This window comes from Chanos chanos, chromosome 6 (assembly GCF_902362185.1).
Source record: "Chanos chanos chromosome 6, fChaCha1.1, whole genome shotgun sequence".
Classification (NCBI taxonomy): Eukaryota; Metazoa; Chordata; class Actinopteri; order Gonorynchiformes; family Chanidae; genus Chanos; species Chanos chanos.
Window position 1 is genome coordinate 15,816,122 of NC_044500.1, and position 26,220 is coordinate 15,842,341.

The following is a 26,220-nucleotide window of genomic DNA, read 5'->3' on the forward strand; positions in this document are numbered from 1 at the left end:
TCTTGTTAGACAAAGTGTTGCTGATGGAGGTTTAATTGGCTATCCTGGCTGATAGTAACATGATGTGTTGTTTGTTTCGGAACACCTGTCACCAAGATAACAAGACTAAATGCCTCAGTCCAGGGGGACTGCAAAAGACAATGCTGTCCAGGAGGAAATGGTCCAAAAATGTAGTTCTAGCTGAGATGTAGGTAGAAATTCCGTTTCTTTGCACCAGTGGAATTCCCTCTTACCATTGTACATAGTTGAAGTGGTGTCCTAAAGGTTGCTCTGCGCATTTTTTAAGAGTTTTTCTGGAGGATCTAAGCCTGCCATTGGGACCAATAGGGAGCTGCACGGAGCAAGACTCCTAGAAAAAGAGAAGGTGTTATTTAGCAGACTGATCAATGAGATAAAGATCTCATTGGTCGATGCTCCGGTCTGCCCGAAAGTCTCGACGGGTTCCTCAGTCTTTCCTTTCTCTCTTTATCCAAGGCCTCTGACTGGAGCACGGGAAACTACCTCCGCTATCATTTCTCCACAAAAAAACCCCCGAATGATTGTATCGTCTTTCCCGTGGCAGCTGACTTCCTATGGCCCATTGCACCACATTAGACCAGTGGACAGTAATGATCAGTCTGACCGGACACCCCCCCACCCCACCTACCCCCGCCCTGACCCCAACGCCCACCCTCACCCCCACCCCCACGACAGCCGTCGTCAGCGGGCCAATATCTGTAGCCCTGACTGATGACACCAGCCTTCATGCACATCTGCACTCACCAAACAGTCTTCTCTCTGTATGCAGTGTAACAGCATCCATCTCGTACGGACCAATGTGTTGTTTATAACCGTCCTCCACCCCCCCCCCCCCCCCAGAGTATACTGCTGTTCAAATACTTTGAGCTTTGTCACACATCAGAAGTGTCCAGGTGTAACGTTTGACACAGTGCCCCTTATAAAGAACGTGTGATCTTTTATTAAACATGAATTTTGTTCCGCTGGCACGTAAGGTGCGAGATAACAGATGTAGGATCTCATTATGTTTCGCCTTGCCATATGGCGTCAGGTTACCGTCGGGCCCTTGGGAGAGCATGAGGCTCATGGAGCCCTTTCTTTCTGTATTTGTTCAAGGCCTACAGGTAGAATTGAGTTGGACACTTGTCAGCCTCGCAGTGGAGGCAACACAATGAAATCACGTCTCACCTTCAGACCAAGTTGAAGAAGCAAGTGAAAAAAAAAAAAAATTGAACACTCTACTGGAAACTGGAGGATATAGGATTAGACGGAGAGGGATTTTTTTTCTTTTTTTGGTTCTGAAATTACGTAAGACTTCAATGTGAGAAGAAAAATGATTTCTCAAATATATTTTTAAAACAATCCTAGCCTCAGGGTACCAAAAAAATCCTCTATGGTTTTCTTTCCTGCCCCAAGCACTTTGAAAAATTAACCAGGAAAGTGCAAAGAAATTTGAGTATCCTGCAAACTGGCTGCAGTTTCTTACTTCACTTAACCTGAGAAAAAAAAAACAGTGAAACTACACTAAAGGGGTTTTATTTAAACTAACTTCCTCAAAGAAGATCGTCTTCCCAGGGTCTCGACTAGAGGTTAAGTGGTTAAGCAGTACGAGTCATGAATATGAGGCATGTCCTGCTCCTCGGTTGCCCAGCCGGCTGGCTTCGGTTGGTCACTATTGGTCTGTGCTGAGCTGCTCATTAAAAGCCTGTCATCCGTGTGTCTGCTTCTCTGACAGCCACTCTGTCACTCTGCAGGAGCAGAGAGTGCAGAGACAGAGAGCGAGAAATTACCCTCATACACCAGTCCTCTCCCAGAGGTCCACCTCTCCTCCCCACATAATACAGCAATGACAGACACTACCAGGGCAAGACTCATATTAACACTCTTGAAAATAGTGGAGGAGGTATATTACAAACAAAAATCATTTGTTTTTGAAAATGATATTGTAGAAATGAGCCGAACAGGTTTGTATTAGCTTCTTGTCCGATTCCCTTCTTTTTTTTAATTTCTTGAAGGAGTTCCTTTTTCCGTCTGTTCATATAAAGACCCTTGACATAACAACTTAGGTCTTCTCAGAATCATCATCTCTCTGAAGTGCCAGCTTGTTACATCCCTTTGAACTTAATTATTCACACCGGCTTTGTTATCCAGGACTTTCTCTGCCGCACGCACTGTATGCATCGTTAATTACTTCAAGGCATCAAATCACAAGTGTTCTGATCTCCATATACCTAGAGGCGATTCATACTTTCCATTTCATTACTGTTTTTTTCCCCCTCTCCTCCTCCCTCGGTAGGGTGTCGTCCCCACACAAGAAGCAGATCGCTCTCAAGGTGGTGAGAGAATGTGCTTACTGCATTTCAAAAATCTGCTATTATACAAGCTACTACAAAAGGACAGAAGGCCCACTATGTTTCACTGGCACTGTGCAGACAGACTGTGTAGGCAGTAGGTACAGAGAGAGAGTGTGAGTGAGAGAGAGAGGGAGAGAGGAAAGATTGAAAAAATGAGGGAGCGCTGCTCGACAGGGCCAGAGGTCGGAGTGGTGCTGGATGCCCGTCGCAGCATCTCCCCAGCGTGTTGTGGTCATTAAGGGGCGTTTCGGGCCTCCTCCAGCAAAGACAATCCCACTTGTAGGAGACGTGTCAGAAGGACTGCATGCTCCATCCATCCATGCTAGCAGGGACTCCATTACGCTCTGATGGAAAACGATGGAAAACCAATCGGGGATAGGGGCCATACAAGCGCGATGCTACGGTCGCGCGGTGCGGCACAGACAGGCAATCTGCTATGATGAAGAGGTTTCTCCCACCCCACCACCCCCTCACTTCAGCCCACCCACGTCCTCCAGGATCCCCTTCAAGCCCTGCTGAGAAGAGTGCCTCAGCCTGGCCCCTGAGCCCCGGCGCACCTGCACATCCGCGCATATCCGGTCACACAGCACCCAGCAAATCCATAAAGCCTCCGGGAATGGAGAAGAGTTGGACAGCATTGTGATGCAGTTGTATCAAGTGATTTGGCACTTCTCTTCAAGTTTTCTTCTTCGTTTAGCCAGAGAAACACCACTGGTCTGAGACTTATTATTCTCCAGAAGAATACTTCAGGAGAATACTTTGGGTACTTGATGTTTCAGAGAAATGGACACAATACATAGACATGACATAAGAGAAGTCCTAACAAGAAGTACATGGAGAGAAACTTCTAAACAGCGTGTTTAATGTATCTGCATCATAGTGTGCTTGAAAAGTTTGAATGCATACATGTTGATGTGAGGTTTTTCTCCTTCATGTTCCATTATTCATTCCTTGATTATTATCACTGAGTGTGCTCTCTCTTTTTACTTTCCTCTTTTTTCCTCCAGTAAGTCAAAATGGAGCCTTATTTTGATTTAGTCCAGCATTGGTTTATTGTTTATTGTTCATTTAGTTTCCTCCTGAGAAACAGGTTTAAATTATTAAATGAGTTTTTATTTGTTTGGGATTTGAACTAGATCTAATTAGCCTAATGAGAATGTAATGCTTTTCCCACTCCCATATTGGAGAGTCGTTGTATATTGCACTTGCGGATGGCACAGTAAACAAAACTGTTTCCAAATACTGCCGAACAGATTAGCAACACAGGTGGCGTGATGAGAGAGATGCTTAGAGAGCAGTTTTGTTCACGTGCTTTTTCATTCTTCGTGTCCCTCCTCAGGTGCCGTATGTGAAAGTAGCTCCTGAAGACATTCTGAAGGTGCAGTTCCCACGCTTCACCACACTGGACCTGCGACCCACCAACACAGACATTAGCCTGGCTGTTGCCGGCCTTCTCACCTTCTTCAACAGCACCACCGCCTGCCTCATATGTGCCCAGGCTGACTGTGAGTCTTGCTCGCAAACACACACACACACACACACACACACACAGAGGGATTATCATGACCATGGGCCCTGACACAAACTCCCCACGGACCCCTACCTACACACGCAAATAGTACACACACGCTGCATGCGTCCTCCCCAAGCACACAAAGTTTGGTCGCACAATAGCACAGGGCAACCCACAACCACACAGCATGTATTACTTTGAAATATTCATTATTTTGACATGTTAAATTACTGCCATTTTAGGTCTGTTTCGTTCTATACATGCCATGTACAGCATGGTAGATTCATCTTTAGGTGTCAACATACACCTTCATTTAAATAAAGCCATAGTGAAAAATATCCTGTCTAAACTACTGGCACCGCTGCTAACAGTAACACCATCATCTTCCACTTGTTTTTTTTTTTGGTGAAAAATTTTGAAATAGAGGGTATTTGTTGTACCAAAGCGGCATCTTTAGCTTCTTTTTCTCTTTTGAATTTCCCCTTTGCCGACCTGCTAAGCGTGTGTTTTTCTATGTTGACCGTGAAATTGACATTTGACCTATAGCCCACGTCATTCCCACGTTATGTGATTTAATTGGCTTATTTACAGGACATTCAAACAATTTCATAATCAGACGACATTTTCGAAATCACATTTACTCCAATATTTTAAAAACAAAAATACTTTACACATAAAAAAAAGATAATAATATATCTTATTGGCTCCAGGCCCTTGGGCACGTGTCCACTTTGCCCCTTGCCGTGATCCGTCTATGCACACTCACACTCAGACAGACACAGAAAAACAGTCAGGTATTCTCCTCCAATCAGGTGTACCAAAAGCTAATTATAGCCATTTTAAAGATATAGTTCAACTGTTCTTTGTGATACAGTTGCATATTCTCTTTCTGTATATAATCATTACTTAAAAAAATCTATGACTCTACAGAAGCTTAACAAATGGGGTTTGTGTAAATATAACAAAATGGAACATACATGTACTCAGTCTTCAATGATGCATTCATATTGTTCGCAATGAGCTCACACAAGCAGTTTCTTGCATCTTTTAAAAATCTTGCCTACCTGCTGATCGTACTGACTCATGATGAGCCGCAAAGACACACAAAAACTCATTTATAGACACCCACTGCCGATCTGACTGCTCTCATACTGCTGCTAACGCAAACAGATCTTATATCCAGAATGGGTCACAACTGACTCTTAAAAACAAAAGGTGTTCTTATTTTTTTTTTAATCTTGTCAAAATGGTTCTCTTAGCACTGCTGTTTTACAAAAGGAAGGAAACGCGTACTCCGCGTGCTCTGTTTTATGAATCTCAGAGTGCTTCAGGTACAAACCTTAGCTTGAGGTCGACAGACGCTTGTAAAGACATTTTTTCTTTTTTATCTCAGATCTCTAAAGTGCAAGTCATCTGCACAATGATTGGTGCTCTTGAAAAAGATTGAACTTCATTTCATGAAGTATGAAATATGAGAAAATATATTTTTTCATTCTACTGCAGTTGTTCAGAGAGAGAGAGAGAGAGAGAAAAAGGTTTTCATCATCAAAAAGATGGCTGTCAAAATTCGCTATATAAATTTAAAGAAACAGAAGTTGCTTCTGTATTAAGGTATTTGGCTGAATCTTGCGATCACATTTCCAGTCCATAATTAGTCATCAACTCACAGGCAATAATATGTTTGGAAAGGTTGCTAGAAGGAAAGATAGCTTTCCTACTGAAAGAATCCAGGAAACTGACTTTTCAGACATTGGCATTTGCAGTGGAATAAGGTGCATTGATCAAAGGGGCTCTTTGGGACAGCACAGCGGCAGTGGTTTTGGTATCAAAGATAGGATTCCTATGCAGAAAAGGACTTCATACCTGTGATAAAAATGCTGCTGTACCTTTGAAGTTAAAGGCTGTTTTGCTTAGACTCATCGTGGGGTCCAGGTTAAGGTCAACAGAATCATAAACTCTGTACCAAGTGGCAGGATATTTTTACTAAATATATGGTTGCCTTCCTCAGATGTTTGAAACTTAGCTTGATTTTCCACCAAGTATATACCTGCAATAGTATTGTCAAATCACAAAAAAAAACAACAAAAACACACCATCAAAAAATGTTGTCATTTGGGTACTGAGCAAGTGTGCAAAATCCCAAAAACACAGAGGGTAACAGTGACTCTTTTGTGATTAAATTTATGAGTTTGGTCACACTGGGTCATTGATAAAACTAAACAAACTCCCCAGATTTCAAAAATTATAATGGTACTCACATCCAGTATGATTTCCATTATACTATGTATTTTATTCATCTTTCTTAAGGGTCTCAATGATTTTAACATGATTGTGTGTACAACCAAAGAGACTGCTCACACATCATTTGTACTGTGTAAACTGACCCCCTCCTCACTCTCCATTACTGATGTGAAGTCTTTTCAGATGTTTAATTTGTCTTTCACACTTCCCATCTGTGCTGTTCACTCTTTCATCACGTGTTATGTCCCATATATTAACCATCAAGCAAACCTCTAGATACTGATACAAACCAAAAGAACGCCATTAGCGTAGATTAATGTGTAGATGCATCAATCAAACCCTCACTAGTCAAAGAAAAGATTTGTAAAATAAACAACTGATGGATGACCTGTCAAGAAATCTCCTCATTGGACGAATCCTCTGTCCACATGAAATGGTGGATTAAAATTTACTCTGATCCCGCCCCTCTCAGAACAGAAGGAAGCAATTATTGGACACCCTACAAAGTCACTTTGACCCCCACTGCCAGTAGCTAACTTTTTACCCTTAATCAGCCGCGGAGCTTTGAAGTAGAGTATCTCACAGTGTGACTGTGCAGAGGTAAGCCGAGTGAGCATGCGTCTCTTTCTCACCGAACACTCTCAATTGACTTTCACACTCTGGTAAGGAATAGTTTTTGCTCAGCTAGTGAGGTGAAATTAACAAGCCCTAGCCTGTAGCTCTAGAGTTGTGATATATGATCCTGGCCATGCGGTTAACTTTAAATGCACAGAGTTGTTTTTTTTTTCTTTTTTTAGTTACCGTTGTTTGACCTCTCAAGGTAATTCAAACTGTGGTTAATACGGTTGCGGCCAGCCCCGATAGGTTTCACACTGCGCAGAAGTTCATGTTGAGAACTGTAACTGCTTTTCAGGGCAGGTTTGTGTCATTTCTCATTGAGGTCTAATTTCTCATTCTCTGTCCAGCTGTCAAAGCCAAAAACATTAGGTGAAGGTAAAATAGGTAAACAGGTGAAATGTTTTTGAATATGGATCCTTTATGTGTGCTGTTTTGAATGACTCCGTTACTCCTAAAAGAGATTGAAAGAAAGAATGAAGCAAGAAAAACAAAGTTAGGTCTAAAGAAAACAGGACGAATTCTGCTAATTGCACAAATGCTGAAAAAGCTGCTGAGATTTAGTTTTAATTGTCAAAACAAAACTTTTTTTTTTTTCAATTCCAACTGTTTCTTGTCATTTTCTGTTTTTTTGTCATGTGTGCAAAAAATTCATAAGGCTAGAAATTCTGTTCGTTTCTGTCTATCCGGAATCATACGTTTTTCTCCAATTTTTATGACATGATTTCTTGATGTCAAGGTTGATGTGATCAAAACACAGTGTATGTTTTGTCTGACGACATGCTTTCTCTCTTCACTTCATGAATTCCAGGAACTCCTTTTTTTTTTCTTTTTGCCTTTTGTTTTACTCAAAAGATGAGATCCCTCTAAGAAATGGGCAGAAGTTCCAGAGAATTTTTGATGCATGAATCAAGCACAGTGCATCTTAAAGCACTGGCGACGCTGATTCTTCGAGTCAGTCGGTACCAAAAAAAAAAAAAAAGAATGGAATTGCACAAAATTACTCTGAGTCACGAAAATTGCCTTTGTTTGATGGACAAACACTTGACAGAAGTGAGTCAAGTGAGAGACACAAAGGTCACTTTTTTCGTCTTTTCCAGGCCGGGAAGGCAATAGTAATGGTGCTAAGATCGGACGCGTGGGCGGGAAAGTAGCGTTGTCAGGAAATGACATGGGTGATAGTGATTGTTCCAGCGCGTGACCCCCTTCATTGCAGTGCTGTAAAAACGGCACTGATGGATCCTTGTCCCGGGCCCGCCGCAGTAGTGAGGAGGCCTGGCAGCGTAAACTCAGCCAGGCTCATTAATCACCTTCTCTCGTGACAGCCTAATAGAGCGTGGCCGATTCATGAATATTTCTCAGGCCGGGGCGTTGGAGGTGGAGCTGTGCCCAAGGCGCGACGCAAGAAGGACAGCCATTAATCTCGCTAACCTCTAATATTGATGGGTGCACAGTCACACCAGGTTCATACACTCAACATAAAATTCCTCAAGCTAAGACTTCTCCAACATTGGCCAAGGTCCGTCTGTTTAGCTGCTGCTGCTGCCGCTACAGCTGCAGTTGCAGTGGAACACTGTGAAACACCGTTAGCAACGGGGGCCTTGTTAGCATGGGAGATTAGCATGCGTGAGGTCACAACAGGAGGGGGCAGACATCGAGGGGATTGCCCAGCCGGCCTCGTTCCTCAGGTAACACCCAAACAAGGCTGGGGAGGTCAACCAGGTGAACCGCTTGGGGGCTTTCATGTTTGTCCTCGTGAACCTATCTCACCCCGGCTTTTTAATTGAAAGGGGCTTTGCTTTGGTTTCCTGATGTACAAGCCTTCTGCTTTGCTCTCATGCTGTCAAGGTTCCCCTCCTGTCTGGTACACAGAGGAGAACAATTATAGGATGTGTTTGCTCAGGGTTTTTTTGTTCTTCCCTTTGAAATGCCATCAATAATCTGTAATTAGAAATGATCGAATCGCAGACTTCACCCCATGCCCTTGGGAGGCTCTTAAGAAAGCAATAAGTAAGGGAACCCTGACAGGACTGACATTTATGAATTTTACAGTATGATTTTTTGTTGTTGTTGTTCTGTTTTATTTTGTCTGCTTTAAATTCAACTTTTTTTTCTTGACAGTTGTTCCCTTCTTTGTGTGTTTCTAGCATAAATGTGTTGTTCTTTCACATGAAAGAATGAGAAAACTGTCTAATTGCAGACAACAGTTCTACTGATTAGGTGTTTTAAAATTCTGCCTTAGGCAGGTTTTCCCTTAAAGAGCATTCCATATGACCTGGCATCACTGTCTTAACACTTTTTGTATCTTTTGCTTTTTTCTGTTTGCTTTCTAAGGAATGTTTGCCATCCTGACAACACAACTTTTACATTTATCTCGTTGTTGTTCTTTTCAAGTCCAAACGGAAAACGTATTCACAATGCAGCGAAGAAAGTCAGGTAGATGATGCAGATCTGCATTGTATGGGGGCGTTGTTTCCATCACAACTAAAGTTGACATTTTTACATCTTTAATAAAGTAACAATTTTATTTTTGGCAAAGTCTCAGTTATAATGAAAACGTTTCGTTTTCATGTGAATTGAGGCACTTCAAACACAAAGGAACGGGGCTATATAGAGAAATCTGATGTTGGTGCTGTCGTGGAATAGGGTGGATCAAATGAGGGACAAACACTTCTGTCTGGTTTATGTTGTTTATTTTTAATCTCACTCTCTTGTGAGGGAGGACATTAATTTGATGCGATAAGGAGTGTAATGGGATTCTGACGTGCTGTGTTAGGGGGAGGAGGACAACAGTTTTTTATTCTCTCTCTTTCTCTCTCTCTCTCTCTCTCTCTCTCTCTCTTGGTCTAATGAGACGAAAGAAGCACACTAGTGGCCATCTGCTCATCTGTAAGGTTGAAAAATGTCACCGTTTCAGGAGTATGTGAAGAGAAAAAGACCAATTTAACAAATTTGTACACATCCTCCTCAGCATACTTTAATGAGTTCAAACGGCTTGAAGACTTTTATATAAACGACCACTTTGCGTGAAGTATCTCTTACTGTAGATTGTGGTGCAGATGAGGTAACAGACAGAAAGACTCTTTAAACGTTAAACTCTTCAACACTTAGATACAGGTCATCATGGCAGTAAAATGAAAACTCTAAACAAAACTAGCATTGGACGCGAAGCTCTCATTGAGGTGTTTCAGTAGTTGTCTCAGCCCCTTCAGACATTTTGTTTTAAGCTAAAGTCGGACTGATGAATCATCTAACAGAAGAAATTTAACAGCTCAGAGGAGAATAGCAGAGAAATACAGCTTTTTTGCGATGCTGGTTGTTAACTGGAGCATTGACAGCTTTAGCCCCGTAGATGTTCTTGTGGGAGTGTTCTGTCAGTAGGTTGCATATTTGAAATTGTAGGCTTCGTACTTGCATGCCTGGAGGTAAATGCACTCAGAGGCTTTCTGAACATCCCAAACCAGAAGGTGACAGGATGTTTGGGAGAGAAAGAAAAGATTCCCTCCCTACTCAGACTGAAAGGCAGGCTTAAGTTCAGTCCACACCATACTATGTGGGAAGCAGCTTTGGATGGCTCCACTGTTACATCTACTGAGCTCTACCTTAACACTTCTCTTCTGTCATCTGTTTACACCCTGTAGGCTGGGGGGAGGGGGGGGTCAAAACCGCTATGTTTGCTTACCGTTTAATGCTTATTATTGTCCAGGGAAACATAAATAGGACCAGCTATGAGAAGTAATGACAGAACGCTTAGCTAACATAGAGCGTAGACAGAGCAATATAGAAGACAAGTTGAAATGGGTTTCTTACTTCTTTTTTTTTCTTCTCCCTTGAGTCCCGTCCAACTTGGGTCCAGCTCTCTCTCTCTCTTTCTCTGTGTGTGTGTGCGTGTGCGCACGCATGTGCCTTTCATCTTACTGGCAGACTGAAATGGACTGATTGAAGCCTCCCAGCTCTGTTGGTGACAGTGTGTAAGCTGTCTAATGTTGTGCACTAAATGTGAAATTGCATGTGATGTCATGCAAGGCGCAATAGACAAGGACCAGCTCATCTGAGTTCTACGTTCTACTGAGTAACTCAACAAGCACTGATGTGCGTGTGTGTATGTGTGTGTCTCTGTGTGTGTACAAACACTGAGTAGAGGCGGTAGCTAAAGTCATTAGAATTCAGTGAATCAGAACACAAAGGACTAGAGCAACAGCTGGTACTAGCATCACATATTGCCAACAAGAGTGTGGGGTGGGGGGGGGGGTGGGGGGGGGGAATCAAAACCCTGTCATTTCATTCTCCATGGTAATCAAGGTTTTCTGTGTTGTTTGATCTGGTTTCCAGTCTATTCTTTCATTCTTTATGTCCTTGGTTCATTTGTTTGTTTTTGTTTCTCTTTCATTTCAGTTTGAGAGGAAAAAAGAATGGGTAAATCCTGACGAACTGAAACCTGAGCACACTGGGGTTTTTTTTTTCTTTTCTTCTCTTTTCTTTTTTTTCCTACCAGACCAACTGATGTTCAGAGACTATTAAAATGTTTCTAAAATTTCTATTATAAATTCTTTTTGAGAACTACATGAGCCGAACACAACGTGATTCTCACATCCAAAGCTGACTGTTTCTCTGACTCTGCGGTTGTTGTTGTTTTTTTTTTCACACGAGTCGATGATGATCTATTGGTGGAGGACGGGAGAATGCGTTGTGTTGTTTGTCTTAATCACTGGGAGCTGCGTCCGTTTCTTTACTTACAAATGTTCCATATGAAACATTGGAACATTGTCTGTGTTAAGCGGTTTTGCTGCATTTGATTAATGTACAATATGCTGTTCTCTCTTCCAGGCATCTGTAGACTTCATTAGCACTGAATGTGAGAAGTATTCTTAAATGAACAAACAGTGTGCCTGAATGAGTGTTAAATGCATAATTGTTAGAGAAATTAAGTCTAATGAATGCCTATGCCAATGAATGATGGGCTGAGCAAGACAGGGCAGGAAACCCGTGGGTGTTTTTTATGATTGGGACAGACAGTAAAGTCCAAAAGATGTCCACCTTAGACTAATAATGAATGTCAAATTCAGGTGTTTTTGTTCCTTTTTTTTTTTGTTGTTTTTTTTTTGGTTTTTTTTAAGCTTTGGAAGTGCAATGACGAGACAGTTGAAAATGTTGAGTGTTTTGACAGAAATTGACACTAATCAAGTGTTTTCATTCTGTTCCCCACCCCAAAGGCCTATTAAACCTGGAGGTGTTGCTCAGACAGTTTCTCATCTCCAAGGAGACGCTCTCTGTTCGCATGCTGGATGACAGCCAAGATCCTACTCCTCTCCTCAAAGAGATCCGTGATGACAAGACTGCCACCATCATCGTAGACGCCAATGCCACCATGTCACATATTATTTTAGAGAGGGTAAGTCTTGCTTTTTCGCCCATTCTGATGTCCACTCGCCCGTTCTGATGTCCACCGTTGTTCGAGAAGGTGACATGTTCGCAAGGGACAGGATGATAAATGCCAAGGGCAGGTTTGGCATCACGGCTGTAAACGTAGGGCAAAATTAAAAGTTGTAACTCACTTGAAGATGAAACACATTCGTCGAAGAAATATATCTCAGGTGAGATTGGTAATTAAAATCTTTGATTAGAAAGCTGCATCACTTTATCGAGACACCTTTAAATTATAAGGATCTTATCGAAGATTAGTGTAGATATGACTTTGACCTCGAATTCAAAAGCTGTAGGCTGTTGATTGCATTAAAAATGATTTAATACATCTTGGTGGGTAGTTTTTACAGTATTTTAAAATGAAGCATTTGGCTGACTTTGGCTCTGAAACTGCCTCTGTAACCTAACAGTTAACCTAACTTTGCCAAAATAGGCCAAAAAATTCATTGTCCTGTAGTCAAAGTTTTCCCAGACTCAAATTAAGCTGATAAACTCTTAAAGTCTTCTGCTTGATAACATCTACCACATGAATGTCCTGGAAGATGGGATCCGACTCCTACCATCCATCTGAGAAGACTTGATTCAATCTAGAGGTGACGGAGCTTCGGCAGACATGCCCATAGCAGCATATGGCATTGTCATAATTAAAACATATCTCATTATTCCAGGAGCAGACACATTAATGGCTGCAGCAGAGAAGATGAGTGAAGAGCAATGCAGACAGAGAGCAAGAGAGAGAGAGAGAGAGAGAGAGAGAGAGAAAGAGAGAGAGAGAAAGCAAGAGTTGTTAATGGTGAAAACGTAGTCTTCAGAAATGGCAAAGATGACTCTATAATGGCAAGAGGCCATTCTTATCATAATGCTTCTTAGTAGTTCTCCGAACCGTTACCGTAGATACAACATCTACATGTGTTGTGCTTTACACCTCCACTCCTTGACTCTAACACTTTTATGCTTCAGTGTTCCGATAGTCCAATCATCACTTGGTTGGCTTCTTCTTTTTTTTTCCTCTTCACCTCCATTGTTTTTAGTCAAAGATTGTTATGGCCTTTGCAGGCCATTTCTGGGCTTTCCTGTTGCCATGGCAACCCCTGGGCTGGTTTAGGCGGTAGCTTCAGCCAGTGAATTGTGCAGTTCATGGCAGGGTCTCTCTCAGTCTCTCACCCTCTGTGGTGCTGCATTGTCTTTCTGTAAAGCACTCTCTCTCGCTCTCTGTCTCCCTCTCTCTCCCCCTGCTCTCTCTCTCTCTCTCTCTCTTCCCCCCCGTGTTTCTCTCTCTTTATCTCTCTCTCTCTCTCTTCCTCTCTCTCTCTCTTTCTCTCTCTCTTTACATCTTTATCTCTCTCTTTGTGTTTGGAACAAGCATGCGGCAGAACAGTGGAATGTTGGCCCACGTTCAAATCGTGAGAGGAGAGCGTTGGCCAAGTATGTGGAAACTGTTTGCCAACATTCACACTGTTCTGCTCACTGCACCAGCCTGAGTCGCAGGATTCAATTACATGGTCAATCGCAGGGCAAATCTTACATTAGAAACTACTTACACAAGGACAAAATTATCATACTCGCAAAAGTACGCTTGGCTACCATGGCTACCTCTCCAAATCATTTCAATATATCAGTCATCAGATACAATAGCAGGGGGGTGAATAATTCCAATCCGGTGCCAGGGCATTTGGGGACAGGGTTTGAACAGGCTGAATGTAATCACAGAGACACACACTGCCTGACTGTGCATCCTCACTGCATTTTCACAACAGAGAGCTCTCTGCCCAGAAAAGGTTTGTTAGAATAACATATGCTCAAATAGCAAAGCAGAAGATGAAAGCTGGGAAGGTTCTCCCTCTGAACCAGACTTGGTAGAGCCAGCAGAGCCGATTTAAGACTGCCATAAATTCGTTCCTAACAGCGAAGCTTTATTTGTGGCGTTTGCAACACCTGTCGGAAAGTTTGCGTTTTACAGCGAGGCATAGCTTTTTTAATGTCTGGCAGTTTTCTGCTTCTTAAACTGAACGAGAAAGAGCCTAATACAAAAGAGGATGAATTATAAGCTGTGATGAGTTTTCTATATGGCTGTCTTTACGATGTTTAACATAACGCTGGATAACTGTTCTAGTGTTGTGGAACCGATTGACATTTCTAACAAGTTATCATATGATGTTTTGTGGTTCAACCATTGCTTTTAGAAAACCCAGCTTTCACTGATATTTCATTTTCTCTGCTGGCTGCCCACTGCAGTGTTAAAAATGAAATATAAATGTAAAATATAAAAATAAGCCCGCTTTTGCAGGGCCACTAGCGTAATATGCTCCAATACTGTGTGCTCTCATTGATAAGGATATTGATTGCAATCCTCAAGACCACAAGATTAATGAGCAGATCCAAGAGAACGTTTATTAAAAAAAAAAAAAAAAAAAAGACAATGAGAAAACGATTGTACTTACTAAGTAAGCTCTGCTTTACTTTTCTGTGTGCAATAGGAAATGCAATTATATCTCGCCAGAGATTGATCTAGATCGATATCCATTTATTTATTCTATGATATGCTGCATATACACACTCATGCATACAAACACTCATTCATTCAAACACATACACACACAGACACACACGAGGGCATGTTCTCCATCTATATCTGTCACACTGGATTCTGTTAAAATAATCATTGAAAATGTTTTGACTCCTTGACATTTTACTGAAATACCTATTTTTCAGCCAGTTTCCTTGGAGACAGTGGAAGATTGATGAATAGAACAGTGTTGATGGATCACGAACATTGGCCTCCTTTTGTTATCCTTTATCTGACTGCAAGCAGACTTCAAAAAGCAATGCAGCGCACTTTTGGCCTTCTCATTGGTTCAGACAATTACAAACTCCATGGCATTTCTGTACTATAATCCTGGGCTCAGATTTAATCAAACACTGCGTACTCAAATACCATTAATTACTCGAAATGAGCCTGTCATTAGAGAAACAAATGTGATTTCTCTCTCTCTCTCTCTCTCTCTCTCTCTCTCTCTCTGTTTTGGTCTCCCTCTCTCACTTTTTCATTCTCTCTCTCTCTCTCCCTCTTTTTTTCAGGCCTCTGAGCTGGGTATGCTCTCCATCTACTACACCTACATCTTCACCTCTCTGGTAAGAGGATTTATCCTGTTGGTCTCTAATGGAAATTAATGACGTTGGTAACAGTGTGCAGTCATGATGATGTTGGGATGATTCATATCGGCCCTGATATATGACTCATTAATGGGTGCCTGGTTCTTATGCCCCCCTACATCCCTCCTCCCCATAGTCATTTCTTCTCTCAGCACTGGCTAAGGAGCAGTCAGGGTGCAGTGGAGAGCATCATTAATGCCACCAGAATACTCAGAGCTCTGCTCCGCTCCTATCGACATGTGGCTTTGCATTTTAACTGTTTACCTACTTTTTTCTCTGTCTGACATTTTACTGTGGACAGGAAGAGATGCTTAATCCTGAAGAATCGGTTATGCTGTGTGTATGTTCTGGTCCATCTCACGCACTCACACTCACACACACACACACACACACACACACACAACCACACAAAATAGCAGCCTGTCGTTTCAGAAAAGTTCAAAACTTCAAAACTTCATTTAATCGTTTCCTTCCCTTCCCACATTAATGCATTCTCTCGAAATGACCACGGACTTCGCCACCGACACATTCTCGTCAACCCCCCTCCCCTCCCCTCCCTTTTTTTTCTTTTTCAAATTAAACCTTAATCTTTGCGTTGAACAAAAATGTCAGTCAAGGAAGTGCAGCATTACCAACCACGTTTGGAGCATTTCGTGGAAATGAGTAGGCAAGCATTCCACACCCTCATCTCTTTATTCCGACCACAGCAGGGGGAGGTAATGAAGCACTTTCCTTTGCAGGTAGAAGGAACGATTACTAATCCCATTTACATGGGATAGTGGTCCTTTACTGAACAGTCAGCATACAACAACCCCTTCTTTTGCTTTGGTTCCTGTGTCTGCATTTTACCATTATGTACTTTACTGTCTCCCTATTACATTCCATTACATTCGGTATAGTGGGCGACTGCTTATTGAGGGGTAATTTGTGCCTTTAAATAGATGGAGGCTGAGATGGTTGTACCCTGAGAAGGAGGAGGCCGGGACGGGGTTGCGTGGGTACTTTAAAAAATGAAATAGCCATGACGATAACACTGGTCCAATTTATAGGCCGGCTTTGGGAGTGGCTATTTGTCAAGCCCTTGTCAGATGTAGTGAGAAGACAATGCAGTAGAAATGCTGTCACTCCAGTGGTATACACACACACACGTGTGTGTGCACATACTTACACACATACATCTACCCCCCCTTCACACCTTGCTGCTTTATATTCAGTGTCATTCCACCTGTATTGATCCGTCTGGGGAATTATAACTCAAATTGCATGTGCTCTTTGACAGATTGTTTTCCACCCATTTAGCCGATTAAGGCATTACTCTCCTAACTGATTTAAGTCCCTCTAGTATCTTACCATCAAACCAGACCATCTATTCTTATGATCTCCTAATCCTGTGCTCTTTTAATTAAGTTTTAGCTCAGAAATGTGAATCGTTTCTCAATCATATTTACCTGTGAATTACTGCAGCTAGGTTTGAAAATGTGCTTTTGACAACTCGTGCCTAGAAGCACAGAATCTGGTTTGACAGTCATTATCAGTTTTACTTTTTCTCTCCTTACCAAAGGGAAAGGAGGAGAGAGGGAGACAGACAGACAGACAGACAGAAAGAAAGAAAGAAAGAAAGAAAGAAAGAAAGAAAGAAAGAAAGAAAGAAAGAGAAGAGAAGCTTTTAAACACCTGAGTAATCTCATTCAGTACCCACCTTCATCAGAGAGAGCTGGTTCAGGAGGCTAATTGTAATAATAAGATGAAAGGAAGACAACCATTTTCTCTAATTACCGGACGTGTGATCTCAGTGCGTGATTGCCATACAGGACCATAAAGAGACTCAGCCTTTTCTGTGACTTCTGTGACAATAGCAACATAGCAGCGTGATGGTCGTCTGGGTCTTGCCCTAAGATTCGGTCATGCTATAATCTTATTGCAGCGTAAACAAAAAAAAGGAATGTATATAGATTTGAATCGTACTATATAATTTTCGTGAAATTCATCACAGGAATCAGTGCTCGCAGGGAGCCGGCTGGTGAAATGTTTTGTGCGGTAAGCACACAAAACAGTTTTTTTCTCTATTGTATTGATAAGTTTGCAAACTGACAGAGAAACGCTGGATGCACATCTCACGCCCTGCGTCATTATGGAGTACTGCTGGGAAAATGACATGGCAGTAAAGAGAAAAACTGTCGAAAAACATTGAGCTCCATGGAACCAAAACACTGGTAAATTAATACATACAGGGTTTGATTACATGAAGAGCTCTTACACCTGAGCAGCACATACAGTCTTTGTTTTGTTTTTGTTTTTTTTGTTTGTTTTTTCTTTAAGTGAATGAAATAAACAACAATGCTGAGGCAAACAACTAAACAACAACAAACAACTTTTTTGATTCGATCTGTTCTTGCTGATCCCCAGTGCTAAAACGTTTTGCTGTGACCCAGCTGATTCAAATCATCAAACTCAGAGTGAGAAATGCATTCAGTAGCACAGCTGAATGATAGTGTTACGTTTTGAAACACAACCCTGCCTGAAATAAAGGCATTATTTCACACACGACCGTCAGTGAATAAAACCACAGCATCGTGCGTCGTATCCCTTTGCTCTGTCACATGTAGTTACATAGACTAATATGTCTGATAGACTTAAAAAACGCTTTTTTTTTTGTTTGTGGATTCTTTTGCTTTTTCTTCCAATTTGAAATGTATTATTCACCAAGATCTTGTCCATTACTCCACATTGCGCAGTTGCTTTGGCGAGTTAGGTGTACCTCCAACGTGTACTAAGCCAAACACGGTTGCGGAATAGCACTGTTGAGTGATGTGACGTGAAGGACGGTGCTATTTACTCAACCCCACTCACAGTTCCACAGCCACCTGACTGTCGAGTGCTACCGCTGGGCAGCAAAAGTGAGAGTGACCCTGCCTGACACAGACGCCCGAGGGAACTCAGCCAATCGCGCTCCCTTGGATTCCAAGGCACAATTGGCATGAGCGACCAGTTCCGCGTTCAGACAAAGCCTTATAAATAAAGGCAGTTTTCCTTTTTACAATGAGTTTCATTCCTTACGACTTCACTGAGTCTTGATGAGGGAGAAAGAAAAAAAAAGAAGAAGAAAAAAAAAAAAAAACGGCGGTTAAGGGAATAAAGGAATAGGCCCTTCACGCTGTGTAAATGACAAAACCCAAACGTAACTAGGCAATTGAGGCTGTGAACAATAAAAGCAAATGCAGAGTTGCTTTCTGGGGTAAACAAGAGGACAAGCAGAATCCCTGGGGCCAGGCACTGATGAGGCTGACAGTACTTTGACTCTCCTGGAGCTCCAGGATCCTGTGTTTGAACCAGGAGCTAAAGAGACGCGGCTCTACTCCACGTAAAGCATGAAGGAGTTTCTTTTTTTCTTTTTCTTTTTTTTTTTTACAGCTTAGCAACCGCCAATCACCAATAACACCGCACTTCCAAAGTACAAGGACAAAGGTGCCAGCAACCTTTTTGTTTTCCAATTTCTTTTATTTTGTTGGGGGTTTTTTTTTCTCTTTTTTTCACTCCATCAGTTTATCGCTTGTCAACAGGGGAGACATTGCAAAAAAAAAAAAAGAAAAAAAAGAAAAACCTTTTAATATGATCGCTGTAAATTGAGAACTTTCGGTGTTTGTTTGGCTTTGTTTTGCCTGTTTCCGTGGGGTTTTATTAGAGAGAGATAATTCAGGGACACAGGGCCAGAGTGATTTAAAGACTTACAGGGAGGAAATGGCAGCCATTCCTCTTCTCTTGTCACAGTAATGTTATTTCAGAGGAGGAGAATATGTGAAACGCTGCCTGTGACTGGTGTAGCAATCACTGTGTGTGTATGTGTGTGTGTGTGTGTGTGTGTGTGTGTGTGCGCGTGTGCGCGTGCTTGTGTGCACTTGCTTGTGTGCGAGCATACAAGCTTGCATGCTCATGTGCAGTGTGTGAGCGTGTGTGTGCGTGTGCGTGTGAGTGTGTGTGTGTGTGTGTGTGTGTGTGTGCGCGCGCGCATGCAAGCTTGCATGCTTGTGTGTGTGTGTGCGTGTGTGTGTGTGTATGTGTGTGTGTGTGTGTGTCTGTGTGTGTCTGTGTGTGTGTGCATGTGCATGCATGTATAAACATATGTAAATGTGCCACAGCATGTGGGGAGATCCAAATTATTAATGTTTGGGGGCTGAGCTTGTTTGTAGCTGTCAATGCATGTGTGTATAAATGTTTATGCATATGTTTGTAGGAGTGCATGAACATTTGCCTAAAATGAGAGATACTCATTTATACTCTCATTAAGTAAAGCAAGCTCTCTGACACGGTGACTGGGCAGAGTACAGAGTGTACTTCAGAGCTGACTGAATGTGTACAGCAATGCCTGCAGCTCTGAACTTCGATTAGTGCAGTTAGATCAGTGCACTCAGTAGGGGTCAACCGTAGGACCGCCGGGGGTCACCACTAAGACAAAGCCCCTTGCAGCTGCTGATGCCGTGGAAATGAAGAGAGGCAGTCTGGGCGGGAACGGTGCGGCAAAGCATCCTGCTCGCATCAAATCAACTTGCCCACACTGTTTACCCTGGCACTCTGCTAATTTATTCCTTCATTGACATTGCTGGGGTAAGAAAAGAAGAGAGGAGAGGAGAGGAGAGGAGAGGAGAGGAGAGGAGAGGAGAGGAGAGGAGAGGAGAGGAGAGGAGGGGAGAGGAGAGGAGAGGAGGGAAGAGACGCGGTTGGTTGACTGGGGGAAAGTCAGTCAGTCAGTCAGTCAGTCAGTCAGTCAGTCAGTCAGTCAGTCAGTGTGAAGATTCGCCTTTGCTTTACCCGCACACTTGATTCAGTGTTCTTTTCCTTTCTCCAGGTGAAAGCTGTCACCCCTCCCCCACTTTTTTCCTCTGAACTGCCTCTCCTCATCTTCTTTCCCCTTCACTGCCTTTGTGTGTGTGTGTGTGTGTGTGTGTGTGTGTGTGTGAGTATATGTGCATATATATGAGTGTGAGAGAGTGCGTCAGCACACTTATGGTTCTGCCAGACATACAGATGAGGTACCTCTGTCACAGACCGGAAGACTGATGGGTAATTACACCCCTCAGTTAGCCATAGTTATAGAGAATGCCATTAAAACATATGTTGCCCTCCAGAGACAAATGAATTCTTTCCTTATGATTCTGTCATTAACAAATTAGTCAGATAGCATCGTGCGAGATGGGCCGTTAGTTGGCTCGGGGCTACATTAATTCAGTGCGCTGGCTGCAGGAAAAGCTTTGCTATGGAGAGGGTCATGAATAATCAAGAAACTATCAGTCATTTCCACCAATGCTGCAGAATATGTGTCTCTCCACCAGTTTTGCAATCACAGAGAGAACATTGCATTTATGGTAGAGTACATTTGTAGAGCACCTCTTTTACTGCAGTGAAACTCTTCGGGATTCTCCCATTAGCACAAGTGGATTCATTTTACATCCAAATGTGCAGGCTCAATTGGCATTTAACATGACAAATGAAAGACAGTGGCACCCAGTAGATCTATAGAGGGTTGGTAGGAAGATGGGGCACTTGAGCGGAATTCCATACCAGGGAAGTTTCACCGGGGAAATGCAGCAAGCATGACCCAGCTTCAGCAAAGCTTTGGCACAGACAGACGCATTGAAAAGCTTCCACAACGGCCAAATTCTCCTCCTCCTGCCACCCCCAAGCCACACCCCCCCTACACCCCCACACCCAAACCCAGCCCGCCCCCCTCGACGCTTTCCATCAAAGTGATTTGTGTTCCTTATACCCAAACTACTTGGCTGGATTAAATAAATCACATCAGCTCAGTGGAGCCTCAGCATCAGTCAGCAGATAGGTCTAATGTCATTTGAAGGTTAGGTGAGCAAGAGATCAGGCCCAATGTTCGTCAGTTTGTGGCGCATGAGGCCCGGTGACATATTATAGCCGTCGGGAGCGGGCCACTGTTTGTTTTGTTCTTCATGTTTCATTTCCTCCTCGCGCGCCTCTGATTTGCCCTGTCAGAGACGTCACTCCCATCCGGCTCAGCTTGGAGAGCAGTCACTGGCACGCATTTCATACTCACACATACACACCACAGAGAGAGAGAGAGAGAGAGAGAGAGAGAGAGACTGGCAGGATTTCACACACTAACATCTGGGGGCGGTCCACCCTATTATCTTAATCTGGCCTGTGTTAGTAATGCACAGATACACATGCATGCAAGTTTTTCTTGACGTACTAATGGGGAAGTTCCACTGACTTCCATGTTCCTGTGACTGAGGGTTCATATCCTAACTCTGACTGTACATATTTTGGAGCTTGTTTTTGTTGTTTAGTATCTGTTTAGTATCTGTTTAAATATTCTTTTAACACGTGCATATGGGAGATGCAAACTGTCCCGACGAGGTCAGCATTTGCTGATGTCCATTGACTCATGGGAACATTGTCCTCATTAGTTCTGTTAGAAATTAGAATCTAAACCTAACCTTAGCCACCAAAAAAAAAAACACTCTCACACTTTTCATTTTTCCAGTAACTTTTACAAAAACCCTACCCTTGTGAAGCAGAGAATTGGTTGCATCTTTCTGGCCTTGTGGGGACCCTCTATAGATAAAAACTATACTCACATACACATACATGGAAACAGACACATACACATTAAACTTACACTAGGAGATCACTCTTATGCACTGACTGCTATGACTTCTGAGTACTCATCCCATAATATAAACCCTGACCCCGACCCTGACCCTGACACACACAAACACACATACACACATATGTGCCCATGCACACACCACATGCAGGCGCGCGTGCAACCACACACAACCACACACTCAAGGCTGACTTCTTTTGTCCATGGTAACTCATCCACTCGGGGCATCAGCAGGGTTTCAAATAAGCGCACAGGCACATTTAACTCCACAAAGTTCTTTAGTTATACTTTACAATGGCAGCTGTTATTTATGCCGTGCGGTGGATCTTGTGACATTGCCAGTATTGTCATGTACTCCTCCATTTTCCATTTCTTATATTTGCGTTCTCTCTTTAGTTGAAGTAATCAATAGACTGTGTAATGAATTGTGTAACAGACAATGTGCAAACATGATGGAGGAGCATATTATTTACTTGTTGTTTACACATTGAAGGCTCCTCCATTTACACGATAATGATTGCTTGTAGGCAACGATGACTTATTATTTTGAGGCTATTCTGTAGTCTGTACTGTATTGAAAGGACTAATGAAATCTATCTGAGATTGTGGGTGATCTGTATGGATGTTCCCTGAGTAAGGAAGCAGTCTTTTTAAAGGGAAACTTTATTGCTTCCACTCAACTTTACTGCCAATGTGTAAAGTCAGCTTGCCTATTGATTATTCTCTCAGGTTGATTACTGCGTACCTCCCACAAAGGTTGTGACTCCATGCCGTTGACAGTTGCATTAACTTATATTATGCTGCGAAGGGCCTGTTTTATGAAGGTAAAAATAGACTAATAAGGACTATTCTTCATCTCAGTAAAGAAAAAAGAAAAGAAAATCTTACTAGCTCGAAGGCAACTCTCACAAAAGAGATAAATATTATGAAACGTGACTTCTACAAAGTCAGCTTCACACTAGATCCCAGTTTCTTCTAAATGCGTTCATTACATACTCATTAGCTGAGAACTACAGTATGTCATGTTGAAAGCTCTTGAAAGCTCTTTTTTTTTCTCTTTCATTTTTTTTTTTTCATGAATCACACCAACAAGCATTTGCTGACCTTTGCTCTTGGTATGCTTATGGAAGGAGTCTCCCATTAAAATCTTCCATCAAAGACGTAGGACCCGTTTTATGTCTGCATCTCAGAGTCATCGTGAGCTGTGCAGAAGATGTGTCCACTGCCGTGCTGTTTAATGGATCTTTTATTTTGACACATTTTCATATTGCATTATTATAACAAATTTGTTTGGCAGGGGCTCCTGTCTTGGTCAATAAACGCCTTTTATCTTCTAGACACAATTGCTTCTGATTTTACATTTGCATCTCCTTATCTGACTTACAATCGACTATTCATGTGCAGAAAACTAATCAGCTGCCTACATTAGCGCAAAGATGCAAAGTGCCAAAGTAAACACAGCCAAATTTCAGTAAGGTAGAATAGGTAGAACACATTACGAATCACCAGACTGAAACGACTGTAGCTCTGTGCAACAACACTGTAAAACCACTTTAGAGCTGGTTATTCTGTCAATGATGAATTTTAAATAGGGGTAATTCACAGCTACCCTAGTTCAATGTGTCTTGGCAAGGTTATCAAACTGCTGATTATACGCCATGGCAAACATGTTTGTGGTTGTGTGTGAATGCTTGTAGCGTTCTTGTGGAATAATAATGCTTGTGAAAAGTCGTATGTTTGGCCGGCGTGGCTGCAACACCTTGAGCATCAGGTCCAAAATATAAATGTCAGGAAAAAGCTGGGTTTGCAGGCTGTGACAAGGACCAGGTATTAACATTCAGTCAGGGAGGAAGTACTGCTTGATTTAAGAGGTGTAGTCTCCTTTAGGAAAGGAAAGAGACTTCTGAAATGGAGGCGGCACAAAAAGGTTGCTGGCAAAGATAGCTCATTTGAATGGCAGAAGGAGAAAGCAGCAGGGTACCAATGCTGGAGTTCTAAGAAACTTCTATTGTAGCTTTTAGCCTTATGCTCCAGGGGACCTGATGGTTGTAGCTAGAGTTTTCTGTCTTTTGTAGTTTTGCAGACCTGCTTGTTGTAGAGATTAAATTGTCCTTAAACCTGTTTAAACCTAATGCTACTACTGTGTATTTCCCAGGCAATGTTAATTTGACAAAATGGTTGCCACATATATCCCTCCTACACTAAAAATAATTGTGAGGTTTTCATTTTGTTTCTTTTGTTTATTTTGAGCATCTATCAAGGGATTAGATGTTTTGCTGAATAAAGTCAGGATGAGTCATTGAATTTGAATAGGTCTCTCCAAGGCTCTCTGTGAGCTGTCCATGGTGCTGAACTCCAAGTGCGGACATAATTACAACTGTGTCATAATGTATGACATATGCCATATTCCAGCGTCCTAATTAGGAAGCACAGCATATTATTATGAAGTGAAACATAAAGGCAGCAGTTTGAAAACAACAGTTGAATGAGCTAAACCGCAAATTACACTGAAATTTTTGATAGCAGGTTAGCAGTGAGGGAGGAGAGAGGCATGGCTGGGGCAGGTTTTTAAGATGGGAAAAGTGGGCAGCAAGCTATTAGTGTCAGAAATGTGGACTTCAGTCTTCACCCTGTGGCAACCTCAGGAGATATAAGATTACAGCGAGAAAGGAAAGACAAAGGTGAACAGAAAAAAAAAAAAAAATTGGCCAGAGTTGGATTTACTCCATTTACACATTGCAGCTTACATTTCTTTTAACAAGAAAAAAAAAAAAAAGAATGAAAAAAAAAAGAAGAAGAAAAAAGAACCTTAACCTTCCAACCAGTGGAATACTGTCTAGAAGCTTTTGTGACCTATTCCACCAGAAGCCACACAGTCTGAGATCAAAACAAACCTTCTGTGATTGGTCCAGATCGGTCTGTCAGGGCTCAAAGGAAGATCAAATGGTCTGGGGCGGTGGGCAGAGTGACAGAGGAGTTACTCAGCCTCTGGAGATCGATAGAGAGATGCCCAGGGCTGGCGAAAATGAGAGAGTTTTAATGCCAGTCTCATTTCCTTCAGCTCAGACAGATAAATCCCGGGCCACCTTGGCTCCATCGCCGCAGCTTCATACACATCACCTAAAAAAGGCTCTGAGGCAGTGAGCCCCAACCGCAGAATAATAGACACTCGCTACAGACACACAACTCGACGTGCGTATTTTTACCCCTCGCGCTACAAATGATCTGGAGCTCTGTCCCTTTGCCTCGGACCGTCTGTTCCAAAAAGGTCATTAATTTGTCATTTCTGAGGAATTTTTAGCCACAGAATATAATCTCAGCCCATCTTATGGTTTCTCTTCTATTCAGCTATGGAGGTTTGGGATTTGAGTGACAGTAGTCAAGATAGCAACTGCGCTGTCTTTTGAAATGTGTAAAAACTCTTCAATATTTAAGGAGACTGTGGACCTGTTCAAGGCTAGATTATGCAGAAGGGAGCATAATGTCTTTTGTGTTGAATAGACTATTATTGTGGCATAAGGGCACTGTAATTCTCTGAGTAATGGATGGAAATGAGGTAATTTATGTCAAACACAGCAGAATAGCTAACATAGATTGAGATCTGAATCCATAAACCAAATGAAGGTATGATGTCATTCTCTAATACACCCTGTCTGCCTCTACTGAAAGTCAAGACAGTCTTTATTGTTATTTTTATGAACTTTTACTTTTCCACTGATAGCAATTACATGGCTTATAGTTAGCATATGCTAGCATATTAAAGCCCTTAAACAGTTTGACTGTTTAAACAGCTGCCGTGAACCAAATTAAAGTTTTATTTGTTTCCCTTGGAAGACATAATCAATGTCTTACCACAGCATCCTGTGAACTAGAAATGATCTCCAAACTCTTATTTCAGTCTCAAAATGACACAGCAGAAGAGGCATAAATTCAGTCCCATATCTGAGGTGTATAGATGGGTGAATGACATTGGCCCTAATCCAATTTTGCTATTGCATCTGTCTGAAAAGATGACTGTGTCAGAATTGCAGGGCTCTGGAATGACATTTAGCGATCTCTCTCTCACTCTCAGCTCTCTGCAGATATAATAATTAACAGCCAGCAGGAGGCTGGTGAACTGAAATCTGAATTTACATGCCACTTGATGTGAGCATGAAATGACTTATTGGCCGAAACATTGTGTGAACGTCTCGGATGTTAGGATAATCACTCTGTCACAAGAGTTGGATTTCAGTTTTACAATTGGGCCAGAATATTTGGCCCCGTTCCTTTCGTACATTAAAGGGAGGTCT

The 26,220-nt window shown here is 42.2% G+C and overlaps 1 protein-coding gene across 1 annotated transcript in view; it reads left to right on the forward strand.

Moving 5' to 3' along the window:
* grik4 (glutamate receptor, ionotropic, kainate 4) overlaps nucleotides 1-26,220 on the forward strand; it is a 95,087-nt gene that overhangs the window by 29,154 nt on the left and 39,713 nt on the right. The window contains exons 4-6 of the mRNA XM_030776407.1: nucleotides 3,691-3,856; nucleotides 11,934-12,112; nucleotides 15,223-15,276. Of these exons, the coding sequence (XP_030632267.1) occupies nucleotides 3,691-3,856; nucleotides 11,934-12,112; nucleotides 15,223-15,276 (399 nt within the window). The remainder of the gene's footprint in view (nucleotides 1-3,690; nucleotides 3,857-11,933; nucleotides 12,113-15,222; nucleotides 15,277-26,220) is intronic.